Source organism: Toxotes jaculatrix, chromosome 21, assembly GCF_017976425.1.
Source record: "Toxotes jaculatrix isolate fToxJac2 chromosome 21, fToxJac2.pri, whole genome shotgun sequence".
NCBI classification, from domain to species: Eukaryota; Metazoa; Chordata; class Actinopteri; family Toxotidae; genus Toxotes; species Toxotes jaculatrix.
Window position 1 is genome coordinate 3,447,811 of NC_054414.1, and position 16,349 is coordinate 3,464,159.

General features: G+C 42.3%; 1 protein-coding gene across 1 annotated transcript in view; it reads right to left on the reverse strand.

Annotated features, from left to right (window-relative positions):
* Window positions 1-16,349, reverse strand: part of dnah9 (dynein, axonemal, heavy chain 9) — a 114,969-nt gene that overhangs the window by 66,297 nt on the left and 32,323 nt on the right. The window contains exons 34-43 of the mRNA XM_041029408.1: window positions 15,978-16,082; window positions 12,134-12,291; window positions 10,376-10,514; window positions 7,526-7,813; window positions 4,213-4,448; window positions 4,019-4,166; window positions 3,559-3,667; window positions 2,240-2,387; window positions 1,503-1,677; window positions 449-622 (exon numbers count right to left, since the gene is read on the reverse strand). Of these exons, the coding sequence (XP_040885342.1) occupies window positions 449-622; window positions 1,503-1,677; window positions 2,240-2,387; window positions 3,559-3,667; window positions 4,019-4,166; window positions 4,213-4,448; window positions 7,526-7,813; window positions 10,376-10,514; window positions 12,134-12,291; window positions 15,978-16,082 (1,680 nt within the window). The remainder of the gene's footprint in view (window positions 1-448; window positions 623-1,502; window positions 1,678-2,239; window positions 2,388-3,558; window positions 3,668-4,018; window positions 4,167-4,212; window positions 4,449-7,525; window positions 7,814-10,375; window positions 10,515-12,133; window positions 12,292-15,977; window positions 16,083-16,349) is intronic.

Below are 16,349 nucleotides of genomic sequence, written 5' to 3' on the forward strand. Positions count from 1 at the left end.
AGTATAGCATCAGCATTCATATGGAGTCATGTTTTTTGGCAACTGGATAAATCACCAAGTCATGAGGAACATTCTCGAGTGCCACGCTGCTAAATCCTCCAGCTCGTCGCTAACTCTGTCGGTGTGTCGTTTGATGCTGGGCAGGTACCACACACTGGATTTATTAGAGCTTTATCACCGAATACAGCTGCCTGCTGCAGCTGGAAGCAAGGCTGCTAAGAGCTGTGAGACACTGTGTTTATACAGAAATATAAACCAGTGCAGCTTGAAAATGTTAATCACTTGTTGATTGACGACAAAACTTGACTAATTGACGACTTGACTCATCTTTTTCACACACTGATATTTCTAATGCAGTAAAATATGAATATAAGAATAAGTCCTAATGTAAATCCTTATAAAAAAAACTTTGCCAGAGCATGACTAATGTAAAAATAAGCTGCTGTACCTGAAGGGGCGTATCTGCATCCATCTCAAACTTGGGCACCATTTTGGACCAGGGTTCAAACTTCTTGCTCTCGGGGTCGATGTAGTAATCAAACACGGTGCCCTGGGATGGGAACTTGATGGTTTTGAACTCAGCCACCCACCACTTGCTGAACTCCACTCTGTAGTCGACCAGCTACTCACACAGAGCACACACGCAGAGACACAGAGGGTCAATAATCTAAAATGACTTCCTCTCTGCTTTTTTTTTTTTCTCCCCCTCCTCCGTACAGTAGCTATGGATCTGTGCGTTTGATTTACACTGCTGTGAATACAAGCCAGAGGACAAATAAATGGCAACAGCAGAGAGATACAGCCACAGCAGTTGAAGGGTAGAAAATGAGAGATGGCAGGCCTATCTATCCATCTGTCTGATTCAGACACTGAAGTAGCCTCATCACCTGCTGGCTGGCAGCTCCTCGCCTTCCTCTCTGCCTCCCCACCCCTTGGTACCTGTCTCCTCTATTCACCACCAACTCTCCAGTCAATAAAACCACTTAGCATTTAAATGCATTTGTGATGGGAAAATAAAGTGGAGTACATTTGTACCAAGGGGAGAGCAGTTTTATCCCATAACGTAGATGGACGCGCTTACTGTACAGCGCTAACCGGATTGCTTAGCAACTGCTTGCCACGGCTCTCCTGCTGATTTAAATTCAGCCAGCCTATGTGTTGCTGAGTGGAAATGGAGTCCACTTCATTTTCAGATGGACATCTCTCCTTTTTTCAAAAAAAAACTGCCATTTCTTCGACTGAGAATAACTTTCAAAAGACATTTCAGATATAGAGACACAAAGTTGAGTTGCATAAGAGTCATCAAGGCTTAAATAACACTAAGGAATACCCATAATGCAAGTGCAAAAAAAAAAAAAAAGTACTCCTTCGAAAAGGAGTTATGAGGAAAGGGGAAAAAGAAAAAAAAAAATCATTCAGCTGTTTCAGTTATGTTCCATTCTCTTCCCTCTTTATGCAACCACTTAGAAAGAGCCTCACATGCCCAGAGGCCCACACAGTACCTGGTCCTGGAACATGGCTCCCCCAAAGGCCCAGACCGCAGCAAAGACAAAATAGAGCTCATAAAGTTCCTTGGCACAGTCTGGCGGGGTGTTTTCTGGAGTCAGCAGACACTCCAGCAAGTAGCACAGCATCTGGACCATACTCTGCTCTGGGACAGGGATGATCTTCTTAAACCTGAGCAAAGACAGACACATTACATCACCGCATTCAAGCATTACCCCCCCGACTTGTGTGATTCACTCGGGAAGAAAGAGAGCTACTGTGCTGAGAGAGGAAAACAAAAAGTTAAATTATGTTTTCACCTTATGCGATTTGGAACTGTATCACAGATGTTTAACAGAAAAAAATACAGCAATTGTTTTTACTTCCATGAAACCGGATGACACATTTATAAGCTATGGTACATTTTAGCATTTTCAGATTTTTGGCCTCACACTGAGGACAAAATATTCCTCCTCTCTGTCTCCCTCCTCTGCTTCCTGTTTTTGTTGTCTGCTCCAACAGCAGCGGTAATGGAGGTGTTGGAGGAGGCGAGTGGTCCTGTATAACACAATGGAATGCAGGACAGCATCCAGTTCTTCTGAGTCAGTCCCTGTTTGCTCCGGTCCAACCGGTCCACCCACTTTTGCACAGTCCCTCCCCGTGTTATGTCACACCCCGACATCCTGCGTCACCTGGACATGACTGCAAGCCTGACATTTCACGGTGACACGGAGCCACTGAGGAGCTGCTTCACCTTGATCTGAGGGCGTCCAGGCAGGAGGGAAGGTACTTGTCAAACAGAATGGTCAGGTTGGCCTTCTCTGATTGGACCTCCCTCCTGTCGATCCAGCTGGACACCGGTGGGTTCCAGCCGAGGTCTGCTGGGTTTATGTACAGGATGCCTGAGAGAGAAGAACACAAACGATGGATCTTAGACACACGGGCAAATATTTGTTGCTGGGCTTCTCAGCCTCCACGCATGAGAACTGTACGGACCCCAGCACCTCCGACACTCAGATTATGGAAGATTCAAAGACAGTGAAGCACATTACATATAGTAATATGTATTTCCTTTTTATGTACATATTTAGAGTGCCTTAATAAAAAAAAAAACTTGTGAGAGGACAATTGAAATGTATGACACCTCTATATTTACATAAGTACCACAGTAAGTTTTTTTTAGATTTTAAATCTTTTAAAACAGATCATGTTATACATACTGAATAAGCTGTAATAAACTAAATGGTGCCAGGTTTTCAGTGAGTAAACCGGTTTGAGGCTTTGAGTGTTTTTAAGGAACATACACCAGTGAGAGGAGCTGTCCTCTGAAGATGAACAAATGAGATCTTCCACTTAATTTGTTCAGATTCATCCAACACAAACCCATGAGACCTAATCTTAAATTACACCGTAAACACTGAAGGACTAATTATTCTTTTCATTATTGATCATTCCATTACATAGTGATAAATTGACTAATCATTTAGAATACAAATCGCGAGAGCCCATTTTCATTTAACAGGTCAGCAGTCCATAAGCTTAAGACATGATACTTCACACTGATATAAAACAAAACTAAATGAATAACTTATTTTCATGATTAATCATTGGTTTTCAATTCATTTTCTGGATTTATTGTTGTGATCATTTATTCAGAACAACTTCCCACTTTACTCCGTTTTACCTTACGAAGGCCATTATTGCCTAGTTCATGTTCGATATTTGTTCATGATATTTCTCTGTGGGTTTGTTCTACTGATAACACCTTTCACATTATGAGTAATCACTTTATCCACTCTTTGTAAAAATATATGGTCAATGCAGCTGTCCTTGGTCCTTGATACAGGGCACATCATTAATTTCCAGTTAATCAAATTGCAGCAAACTTGAGCATTTTTGGGAAAATGAGGGTCTGTGTCAGAAGCCTACTTCTCCTGTTGGTAAACCAGATAAACTGCAAAACAAAATTTGAAAAAAAAATCTAGTACAAACACAATATTGTCATAAGTGTACAAGTTACTGGATGAGACAAAGACCAAAGTGAGAAAAAAGGGTAAGGAAAGTGGAAACTACCTGCTCTGGAAACTGTGGCGGGAGTAGCAGTGCGAAGGTGGCTGATCTCAAACACCAGCCTCATGGTGGGGTTCAGAGGGATCCGCTCATTACTGGCCAGAGTCAGCACCTAACAGAACAAGAGAGCATGTTTATACATGCAGGTATCACTGAGAGACGACGCGTTCCTTTTGGTGCTTTTTTTTTTTTTTTACACTATTTATTCTCACTTCCACAGAATACAAACAGTTTACTACTCTGTTGCATCAGTTATGAGTCAACCACATTCTATTCATCTGCAGCTGCTGATTTAGTGAACAGCAGACAGTGAAAAGGTCTTTTTGATAATGAAGAAAAGACATTTACACACACACACACACACACGCACGCACGCACGCACGCACGCACGCACGCACGCACGCACGCACGCACGCACGCACGCACGCACGCATACACACACACACTCTCAGTACGCTCACACCTTGTTGTCATCCATGACTGTGTTGAGTGACTCAATCCACATCGGATCAATGTCTCCATCCAGAACAATCCACTTCGGCCCGCTGTGACTGACGTTGGCCAGTTCACGCATTATACTGGAGAAAAGGCCTGTGGGGAGACAGTTCACACTCAGGTCACTCAGGTCAGGCGTTGTTCAGATACACACACACACACTGTTTCTGTGGGACGCCTTGGTCACCGTCTTTCCACTCTCTGGTGGCCGGGTTGATGATCCCAAACAGCTCGTCGTTGGTCACGGCTTTGGGGTTGAGGTCCGCCCACACGGGCCTGCGCTTCATGTTCTGATAGGTCCGCTGGAGTGACCTCATCACCTGACTCTTCCCAGTCCCCGCGTTCCCAATCACGAACACAGAGTGACGCACGGCCAGCAGCTCCTCCAGCTGCACCACCTGACACACACACACACACAGACAGAATAAAACCCTTTATATGAGGCTTTGTTTGCGTCACACTCAGGACTGATGACATGCTGTACAGATAATCACTGACAGCATTTCATGGACTGCAGCACTCGGTCCACTGTATCTCACACATAATGTTCTGCTGTATAGTGAATATAATGTGAGGCAGAACGGCAGAGTCGTGTGATGCACTGCAGCGCAGCAGCTTAGCACACTGTTCACAGACTGCAATAAATGACGGCAGTGGTCTTCTGGTGGGTCTGATATCTGCACTCTCATTATTCTGTGTTTGCACAATTAAAGGGGCATTCCACCAGTTTTGCACAGGAAGACAGGTTAGTTTATCACAGGAGATACGACTCCGCCTTCTCTGTATATGCAGATTCGATTAACAGTGCTGGCAACAGAGGCTAACAGCTGAACGTCATCACTCTTTGAATCAAGAAGGGTTTAGCAGCAAACACTTCTGTGTTGCATTGTGGGAAGTGTAGTATCCAGAGCATTTTTTTCCCTTTTGTTTTACTTTTATTGCTGGGGTGGCCTCAGTGTTTATTAACAGGGGGGGTCCAACTGGGCCGCACTGCTTTGCTTTCAGAAATGATGCCAATTCAACACAGCACATACGAAATTACAAAAAAAAAATACAACAACAAAAACATGCTGCAAAACACAAGCTGCAGGAAGCCAAAACAAATACATTAACAGCAAACACGCTGCCAATACAGAAACAATGCAAAATCAAAAACACACAAATGCTTATCAAGTCAAAACAATCAAAGTCCTCCAGGTCTCTGAGGGGAGCTTCGGCCTGAGAGACAGAGACCAGACCTATGACCTATCAGGTGGAATAAAGAGGCGACATAAACATTTCTTCCCACAAACTCTCTCATCTGTTCTTCCCTTGTTGACTGGATATGTAGCTTTTTAGTTTTTTTGTAGCATGTTTCTGTTGCTGTATTTGTTTTGTAATTTTCGTCTGTGTTTTTGAATTGGCATCATTTCTGAATTTTCAGCATGTTTCTCCTAATGGAAATGTTTGGGGCTGTCTCAGTGCGTCTGCCCTGGTCAGCCACCGTAGCCCGCAGGTCTGACTTGCATCGCCTCGACGGGGGTGAGTGCAAATTGCACGGGAGGCTTGGACCCCCATTAACAGACCTGCCTGCAGGTCTGGCTATTCTTTCTTTCTTCTTCTTCCTCCTCTTATTTTTCTCTGCTAAAAATGCTCAGGCAGTAAAACCCACAAGAGCAAAATTCACCAAAATCAGAGTCCACCCACGACTCAGGCACTGAAACATGACACTCTTTGACCTCACGGTGGTGCTGTGATAATCAAATTTATATTTTCTCAATTATCTCGAAAACGGCTTGGCCTGGAGTCAGAACTCTTTCATGTTAATCTCTCAGTTCATAGAGAAGAAGCTGGTTTGTAACCTCACTTTTTCTACATGGTACTGTCCTAAATTCCCATCATCTGAATTTTATCTTTTCAGCTAATTAAAGTCTTGTAAGTTGTTTAGTGCCAAACACAAAATTACAAATGTTTCTTATCTTAAGTCATTGAAGTTGGAGGTTTCCCCAGTATTTCATGTTCTGGATTAAAGTACAATGATCTTTTGAAGAAACAACATTTGAGACAACAGTTATTTTAAAGACAAAATAAATATTTTAAATCTTTAGCTTTACTTTCACTACGGTTCAGACTTTTCCTTGACTAGTGGTGTAACATTTTCTGTCAATCCAGGTAGGGGAGGTGACACCACAGAGCGAGTAACGGAGAGTGACAGAGAGAAAAAGGGAGAAAGAGAGATTTCCTTCCTACTTCCACTCAAACATACAGATGGCGGAGCTCAATCAATGCCATCGACCGGGCTCCTCGCGGTTCCTACTCCCCATCCATTCAGCCGGCACGCAGGCGGCTTTACACTCTCAAAGGCCCTGGCTGATTACTGCTTTGATGTGGGGAGGACTAATGCTAGCACAGGCTAACGCTTAAAGGTATGCGGTCTCTCTCACCTCGCTCCACCGGCCCCACCCCCCTCGTTGTCTGAAATCAAAAGGTTGGCCACACAAACAAAGACAGTAAAAGTTCAGGCTCTGGGGGTGGATGGTTGTTATTGACCGCTATGCCATTCTCTCTCCCTCTCTCGCTCTGTCTCTCCTCCTCTTTGTTTATTTCTGTGGCTGTCTTTCGCAATGTCAGGGTTAAGTGGCATGGTGCAGTGCAAGCCTCCACTGATGGACTGTTATTATGTGGTTCCCGTGTCTATTTGACCTGAGGCAGATTGCACTTATTTCCCCTGGACCTGCGTTCATGTGTCTCTGACATATAACACCTTTCATTGTTGCACGTGTGTGTATGTGTGTGTGTTTATCTATATGTAATATAATGACTAGAATTAGGTCAGCAGCTTGGCCACCTGTACACTCATTGTTGGCTTTCTGCGATATTTGCCCGATTCATCCTGATCCCGCAGACTTTTTTTGACACTAATGTGTATTTCCCAGCGGAACATTAGGGTGTGTGGTAAACGGCTTTCGGAAAGAAGCAAGAAAAATAATACAGCTGCAAGCAGGAATAATCAGGGTCCAGGCAGATAATGAAAAATCACAAAATCGGACATTTTTCCGAGCAGAAGATTAAAACGACTAAAGAATTTTGACTCTAGGCAAAGCCTTTTTTAAGACAATTGTGAAAACGTAAATTTGATTATTACAGCATCACCTTGAGGACAATGTGAGTTTATGTGCCCAGGTAGTGGATGGAAGCTGCAACCCACCTGCCAATTTTGGTTTTTCTAGGTTTTTGATGCGTAAACACTATAATAAAATATAAAGAAGAAGAACAAAAGGTCAAAAAAAGGTAACTTTCAACTCAATAGGTGCTTGAAAAACTCATTGCACAAAATGTAAAATAGTTGGGATGTAGGGCTTTGGCCACCTGGGGATTCGAACCCTTGACCTTTGTACCTGCACATACCACCTCACAACGTGACAACGTGACATCAGATGTGCAAAACTGCTGCATTTTTATCTATTTGACCAAAATGTATGAATGTTTATTTTACCTTAAGCACAAAGTTGTCCTCGGCCTGTAGCTTCAAGTCCAGGATAGACTCCTTCACGTGCTTCTCAAAGTCCAAGTCTCTCTTCCTGGGGACGTCCAGGGCAGGAAACAGATCACCAATCAGCCCCATGAACACCGGCATGTCGTCGGTCACGATCTTGGGGATGTTGAAGTCTCTCAGCGCTCGCATCAGCACCTGGTCCTCCGCTCGGCCGGGGTCTCCCCGCTTCAGAGAGCCAGCCACCACCAGGACGGACTTGATGGCTCGGAGGCCCCAGTCGTAGTGGTCCTGTGGTAAAGAACAGAGAAAGATGAGTGGACAGAGTAAAATACACCTCAGGCACCTTCACAGGCCATTTCAGCGACTAATATCATGAACCATCATCACAGTTTGACTAAACTTTATCAGTAAAATTTTAATGGCGGCTGAGTATCTCATTTCTTTAGTCGAATTCATTAAAAAGACAAGCTTAAAAATGAAATTTGACATTGATTGTACCAAACATTTTTTAAGTCACTAAAATGTTTACTATAATTTGTTTGTGTTATATTTATACTTCATAAATTTACCCATATACAGTTGAATGCAAACATTCAAGCACCACAAGATCTTAGACATTTTCTCTTTTCACTTTCACCTTCTCGACTGACTGCAGGACATTTGCCTCCAGAATTTGCTGACATTTAGTGGAATCCATTCTTCCCTCTTGCTGTGCAATGTTTCCACCCCCGTGCTTAACAGCTGGCAGGCTGTTTCATCAAACGCTGCTCCCTTTTCCTCCAAACACACCTTTGGGTTACTGTGCCCCAAAAAGCTCAATCTTAACTTCATTTGTCCACAACATCTGTTTCCAAAAAGCCTCTGGTTTGTCCAGATGTTGCTTTGCAAACTTCAGACTGACTTTTGTGATGAGTTCACAGGCAGGGTTTCCATTGGAGGATTCTTCCATGTAGACCCCTTTTGTCGAGGCAGTACTGCACAGTGAACGGTGCAGCACCACTCCTGCGTCAGCTTCCTGCAGCTCCTGTGCAGTCACATGGGGGTTGTTCTTTTCCTTTCAGCCCAGCAGACCTGCAGTTTGATCTGGAAGTTCCCTTGTTCTTCCAGATCTCGTCTTGACTTCCACAGTTCCCCTTCAGCCATTTCTTTTTGACATTTCAGACAGTGGAAATTTTAAGTTGGAACCGTTTTGATATCTTCTTATAGCCCCCCTCCCCTGCTTTGTAAGCATCAATTAGCTTCATTCTCAGATCCCAAGTCAGTTACTTAGAGGAGCCAATGATGGTTGAGTGTTAACACAAGGTCTGAAGAGTCAGAGAATTTATCAGCTCTGCAAATGTCATCAGCTAACAACTCCTAATGACCACTCCTGACCTGCTGTACAAGCAGCAGGTCAAGCAATTACTTTTTAATTACTTGTTATTGTTTTTTTCTATTTGCTAAGTTCATGAAATAAAAAGTTACGGTGCATTAACATTTGAAGAAAGACTCATTTTTAACTGCACTGCAGGAGTTGTATCTACTTCTTTTAACTTCAAGAATCAACAAAATTTTGCAAACCTTTTGCATACAACTGTATATCTAACTCTGAATTCATTGTAGAGCATCAGTATAAAATTACAGTTTATCCAGAGGCTCTCTGCATTAAAAGGGAGAGTCAGGCAGAATATTCCAAACATATGCACCCACCCTAAAATATAAAAAAAAAAACGCTAGAGCACTGGTCCATTTATTTTATCATTTAAAGTCCTATATACTTTCCAATATGAGACTTTTAGCAGAACTTATCTGGTGCAGTTCAGTGACTTTACAGCAAGCTTAACGTCCTTTATCTTCTTTAATGTAACTTATAACATCAACATCACAACCAGTCAGTCACAGAACGAAGAAAAGCATCCCACACCCACATCACTGTCATACTACCTGGCTTAGCGTGTTGGCATTACCAACCACCGTTTTACTGCCATGTGAGTAGAGGCCCCAAACGTATTAAGCCATTGTTTCGGCTCCCTGCAGTTTCACAAAGCATGAGATATATCTGACTGTGCACTCTTACTGCGCACAGGCAGGAAAGTCAGCGTAGTCATTCTGCACAGGCCCATGCACCAGAAACTTATGTAATATTAAATCCACAATTATGAACCAGTTGTTTAACTTGAGAAAGTAGCTCTGTGGATCTGCACTTTCCATTGATTTGCACTTTCAGCTTGGGAATACAGCTTAGAGGAGCAATCTGTTCATTATTATCTGATTTCATTACCACTAAGTTGCTAATGTTGGAAAATTTGCAATGAAACTCTGGCAAACAACTTTAAGAAAGTTTTGTAAAAAAAAAAAGTGTCATTAAGGTGATATTCGAAAAAAAGTCCAAGGAGCCAGAGCTTCACAAAGCAGCCATAAAAAGGAAGTGGAGTGCTATGACACTTAAATGGGCCTGTGGTCATGAGAAACTCATCCAGAACGGCAGGCTCATAAAATCGCTTATCTAAGCTGGGAAGCTTAACTGTTACTATTAGTCTACACTGTGAATGATTTTATTGCTTTTTTTTAAATAATTAAAATAATGGTATGACATCTAAAACAGCTCCGCACTACAAAAGGATTAAAGAAAAATTTAGATTGAATGACATCCAGAGCCCCTGCAGCTTTTTATTCATCCGCATGTAACACTTCACTCAGACGGTTAAGTTAGAAAGTCAGCTGTTGTGCGGTACCTCTGAGTCAGTCCTTTCTCAAAGGCCTCAAATATAAAGAGAGCTCTGTGTGAGTTGTTGAGCCTTGAAGTGGAAAGAGGCTCTGGCTCCTTTTTAATCATATCAGAAGTGTAACAGCGAGGCGAGCAGATAGTACCTGTTTGGACAACAGCTCTTTACACAGCGTGTAGAGCGTGATAAACTTCCTGGCGAGGACGCGGGCGTTAATGAAGCCCTCGGCCACCAGCATGATTTCACAGATCAGCTCGAAGTCTGGCACCACCATGGCACAGGGTCTGTGGGAGAAACGGAGAGAATGCATCCATCCTGGATAAATACATGGTTTGTCATCACTCTACGAAATGTGCATATTAACGTGTGGTCGCTTTATCTGAGAACACACACACACACACAGTCCATCACAATTAAACATATCACACAGCATTTCTACAATATGCTACACTTTACTCCCCATATGTTTTCAGCTATCTGCCATTAAGACGGGTCTACCTTTTCAGAGACACCCTACTCACCTAACATGCTCTCTCTTTGTCGTACCTTCATTAGCCTTGCTTAATGCACCTGTAAGCTTGCAGGTATTTGTCTCTGTCTTTGCTTGGTATTTGTCTCATGCAATGAAAACCTTTTCTCTCAGGCTTCTCCTTGATCTGCTGAGGCTTAGACTGAACCTGTGTGGCACTTTGGACAAAAGCATCTGTAAAATGATTTGCATTCAGTATGACATGAATGGCATCAGGGAGGCATATGAGGATGTTTTCCTCATAGGTTTTGTGTTAAAGTGTGTGTTAAAGTGTGTTACATTCAGTCCATTAGTTGGCTTAAACATACTGTATGTTACCATTTGTTCTGAAAAAGAGGAACATCTAGAGAACATCAGGACTTTCAGTTAAAGGACAGCTGTGTTTACTAGAACTTATTTAGGTCTAGCCACAAATGTTGAAGGGCTGGTTCACTCGAATGACAGAAAATACCTGTCTGAGACTTTTACCTCTGCCCCAGTAAAATGAAAGTGAATGGGATTTTGTTTTCAGGTGCTCACAGAACTGAAAAAAGACACTGAATAGCGATATTTGCTTCCCAAACAGTGGCCCTGTTAGAATTCCACCGACCTCACTGTCAATAGTTTTTGGACAGAATTATTTTTCACTGTAGAAACAGTCCCTATATCCCTGCTTTTTTAACTCAATTGAATTTGGGGCCTTTTGACTCCAGCAGAGATGAGCAGCAGGTTACAGAGGTCTGGTAAGTTCACTTCTTTCTATCTTCACACCAACAGATACATTTTTTTTTTTGCATTTTCAAACTTATAGTCTTCACAATGACTTCAGTGACGTCACCCAAGGAGATTTACGACAGTTTGTGCTGTGTCCTCTGGAGCCACAAAAGGCTTTGCACACCTTTTTTCATAGTAAGACTCTCTGTTATTACAGTTCATCCTGAGGGCAAAATAAATCCATCAAACAGATGGAGAAGTTTAATCAGCAGGTAAACTATCTAACTGTTATTGAGATACTTCACACAGCCCAGCATCAATAGTTTTCATTAGAACTGCTTTCTACTGACAAAATAATAAATATCACTTGTTTCCTAATTGGGGTGAACTGATCCTTTTTGATTCTGATTGTGTGTGTGTGTGTGGTTTGAATTTGATTACCCAATTATGGCTTAAGTTTAAATTTAAAGTTATAGGAAGTTCAAAAACTGCAAAATTAACACAGAATGTCTGAATGTTTCCTCTAATGTTATGCACTTCTTCAAATTTAATGTATTTTAATTTTAATTTTTTATTTTTTCTGGAAAATCACATGAATAAAAGATAGCAGGAGACTGAAGAATCACAGGCTGGACCAGAGCTGTGCAGGCCTGTTTTAAATACGATGTTCATTTCACTCACCTGAACAGAGCCTTGAGGTTCTCAGGAAGCTCAGTCCTGCCGGCGTAGCCTGGATTCATGGTGATGAAGATGCCGACAGTGGGGCAAAGATTCACCTCCTCTCCCATGAAGTTAAATCTCTGCTTCTTATCTCGAATGGCGTCCTGGATGCTTTTGACCTGACGTTCAAAGAAGAAAATCTCAATTCAGAGTCAAATGAATTGTCAATTGTTTGATGCTGGGTATCAAAACTTAACATCAAACAACATGGGTCCGTATCAACAGGTATTAAAAACTGTTTGTTAAATGGAATAATAAGACTAAGAGTGGACAAGTGTTCACACAAACAAATTTGGTGCCAGTCCATCTAGTAGATGCAGAGTAGAGATATTTCACAGGTTAAGTGAAAAGCCTGACCTGCTGGTGGGGCTAGAGGATAAGTCAGGGGATCACCAAGTTCAGTGTATGATCCATCCTTTGGGGACCACGAATGATTGCTCGAGTTATATTAGGGAAACTGTAATGCTGTATTGCAGCATTATCAAAAAGTTTCAAACCATAATCAGCACTAGTCACTGCCAATTAACACTCCCAGAAGACACTAGTGTAAACCTAATATGGGATGTAGCCTGAGAAAGTTTAGTGTCACTCATTAGCATATCATTAACATCACTCAGCACATACCAGAGTCAATTTGTAACAGCATGTCAAATTGTTATGCAGCATGCATCTCTTTTTTTTTCCCAGGGACACAATTTCATCAATATAAGCATGCTATCAGCCAGGGTTTACTGGATGGATGAACTGCCAAGGCTCCTCTTGTCTACATTATGATTGAATGAGATATCAGAAATGAACTTTTTGTGTGTGTGTACAATCGAGTCTTGGCCTAAAACTCCTGACTCCCAGCCTGTAAGAGGCTTTATGAATTTAACATGCGTGTGGTAAAAAGAGCGGAGCGAGTCGACAGCTGGAAAGAGGAGGAACATCTCTTCATGGATGAGTACTCGGCTACAGATCACTCAGTCATACTAACACAACAGGGAGGGGGGGGGGGGGGGGGGGTGTAAAATGCAAACACAAACAGTGCAGCTGCAGCACAATAAAAAGTAAAAAAAAAAGAATAAAAGTTTTCATGAGAACATCAGTGGGGTTTGTTTTTCATGTCACATGCCAGCGGCCCATCACCGCTGTCCTACAGGGACATGAAGTAAAGTAAAACAACAAAAGTACATTTCAAGAACAGACACTGCTGTGAAAGGTGTTATTCAGTGGGGTTAGGCCTTACTCTTTGCAGCATCTTTGAATGTACATACTAGAAACAGCAGCGTCAGTATATTCACAGTCCAGACCTGTGCTGGCTGTAACAGAGGCAGAACTTCGCCAATTTATCTCCATGTTGTTACATCTGGCGGCCGTCTGTTTGTCGCTGCTTTATTTAACGTAGAACCGGTCCCGCCACCTGTGTTAGCAGACCCAACAGGCAGCCAAGTATGTCGCCGTGCGATGCTAGCTGCTCCCCACTTTAAGAGGATGGATTAGGTGTGTGTGCTATGGTGAGAGATGGCTCAGCATTGGCTCCACTGAAGCAGGCTGCCAGCTGTCACAGCAGGAGTTTGACGCTCCTCTGTTCTCAAGGTCTACTTCTCCATGTAAAAGCCAAAAGATTTATTATTCATTATGCCGCGCAACACCTATTCATTCTTCTGGCACTTTAAAATTCTCTAAGTACTGCAGACTTCCACAGCTTATGGAAGACAACCGCTTGACTTTCACTGCCGCTGAAGAGAGAGGGAAGGGTGACTGGTGAGTCTAGCGGTGAATAATGATCCTTTGAGGAACTTTATCTCCATTATCATCATGATCATAATCAGCGTTCTTCTCAACTGTATACGTTTTGCTATGACAGAATTGCACATGCATGACGACAGTGTCTGGGGCAACAGCCTGCAGGATCTGCGTATACCAGAGGGACTTGTGAAATCGCGGAGAGAGGATCCGTTTGATCTGGGAAGGCAGAAAAGCTAGCATCAGCGGAAGCACACAGTATATGGCTGATTTCTCAAAAGAGGCCTGTAATCAAAGGGCTAGCTACAGTAGGTCACCCAGAGTATACACTATTCTATGTGTGGAGAATATGAAGTGGTTTTTTTTTTAACTTTATCTGTCACTGTGCATGAAGGGGAGATGGAAGAGGAGAATGAAGGTGAAGACACTGTCAGAATGATCTATGCAGTTCATCCAGAGAGCTCTAAGCAAAACTGGACCATCTCAGGTCATAGTGAAGTAATGATTCAATTTACATGGAGGCACAGACTTAAACCTTAGGTAATTGATTTTTTTTTTTGGGCCACCTGGAAGCACTGCAACAAGCTATAAACACAACATTGATATGACTAACGTTTACATACTCAGCAGATACAGAGCTACAGTAGCGTTCTCCTGGAGTCGTCTTTCTGGCTCCTTGGTGCCTCCTTTTAGGTCTGCTCTGGTCTCCACCCACTTCTGAGAAAAATATCTGGCTCTTTAGCTGCTAAATGCTCCACTATATATATGTTTTCAGTATGTTTAATCAAAGTTATTTCACTTTATTTTCCCTTTACTTAACCAGGTATGTCCCATTGAGAATGTTACAAAGGCTAAAATAAGCTACAATCAGAGGAAATTACAAAAACAAAGTTCTTCGATAATCCTCTAATAAGGCTAAAATGAGCTTAGAACAGAAACAAATTATAAAGGACTTGTTTGCTGTATAACTTACAAAAGCTTTGAAAACAGACGCCCACTGCAGCTGGAAAAGAAGTTTGAAAGTGACCCAAAACATTAAAGCTGTGGGAGGTGAGTGGAATTTCATTTGTGGTGTTGAAAGTACTGAAAAAAAAAAATAATTCAATAAAATCAACAGCAAACCAGCAAAAGTGTCCCTGTTGGTCTGGATAATCCACACAACAGTTTTCAGTTGGACTCTTTTTTTGGGGTAAGAAGTCTTCTGGTTGAAATCCGTTCAAACAGTCTGTGACTGTTGACTGATGATATCAGTCATCAGTCAAGTGATGACATATTTCATTTCAATTCATTACAACAAGACTGAATTCCTTTTTGTTCTGTCACAGCTTTGTGTTTATAGTCGTATAAAAGCTGATATTTGTTTGCAGAAGTGAAGTTTAATGCAATATTATCCCAGAGATTCTCAGGTAGCAGGTATATTCATGACCTTGTTGCTTGTATGTGTCAGAATACAATAAACTAGAAACATTTCATGTGTATTTATGCTGGATAGTTAAAAAAAAAAAAACTCTATTAATATAATTATTTGAAAGCAAATAACTCCTAATTACACAATTTCATTTGTTATAGTTATTTGTCAAATCAAGGTTGTGCTCAGAGCACTAACACAGAGGCAAATACTGATTTACCCACATTACTGCAGCACATCCTCTGAGAGCTTAAAGTTAGTCCATTCATATTACTGCTGAAAGATGTGAGCATCATGACGAGCACCACAGGCAAGCAAAGGAGGTGCTTTTCCATCCTCAGCTCTCAAATCAGATCACAGAAGGCTCCAATTATGAAGAAGCTCTGGGGTGCAAAGGTGCCAGCCTTGGTGAATTAGTCTTATAGCTGAAGCAATTTAGGCTTCCAATCGGTGATGAAGAGGCTATTTACTCCTGCAGTTCTATTGTCAGAGGCTTATTTTCACCACAACTTGAGTTGGATAGACCAACTCTCAAATAAGACGAAAACTTTCACATTTTAGCTCCACCCGTCCAGGGTGCAAACACACACTGCCCTCACACCGAAGTCTTACCCGGGATGAACGGGATTTTGGGAATACCTGAGGTATAGGAGCTGGACTTGTTCTTACCTGTACAGCCACCACAGACAGCACCTCTACTGAGATCCTGTTAAATTCATCGAAGCAGCCCCATGCCCCCGTCTGAGCCAGGCCTTTGTAGATGTTCCCACAGGACTGATGGACAGACAGAGAGAGTGACAGATATTCAGATGGACACACTGGTACAGGAACTTGGTCAGTTTAGCATCACTGGTGGAGACTCAGTCCGACTAACTGATAAGACGTGGTGAGGCAGACAGAGACGTATCACCAATTAGACAGAAGACAGCAGGAGAAGAGTAGGCGAATAATAACAGGATGATGCGTAAACAAGGCCTCACACTAATAAAACAAGGTGCTGATGGCTAAAAGAGGAAGGCTAAAATGTCCACCACCCACATT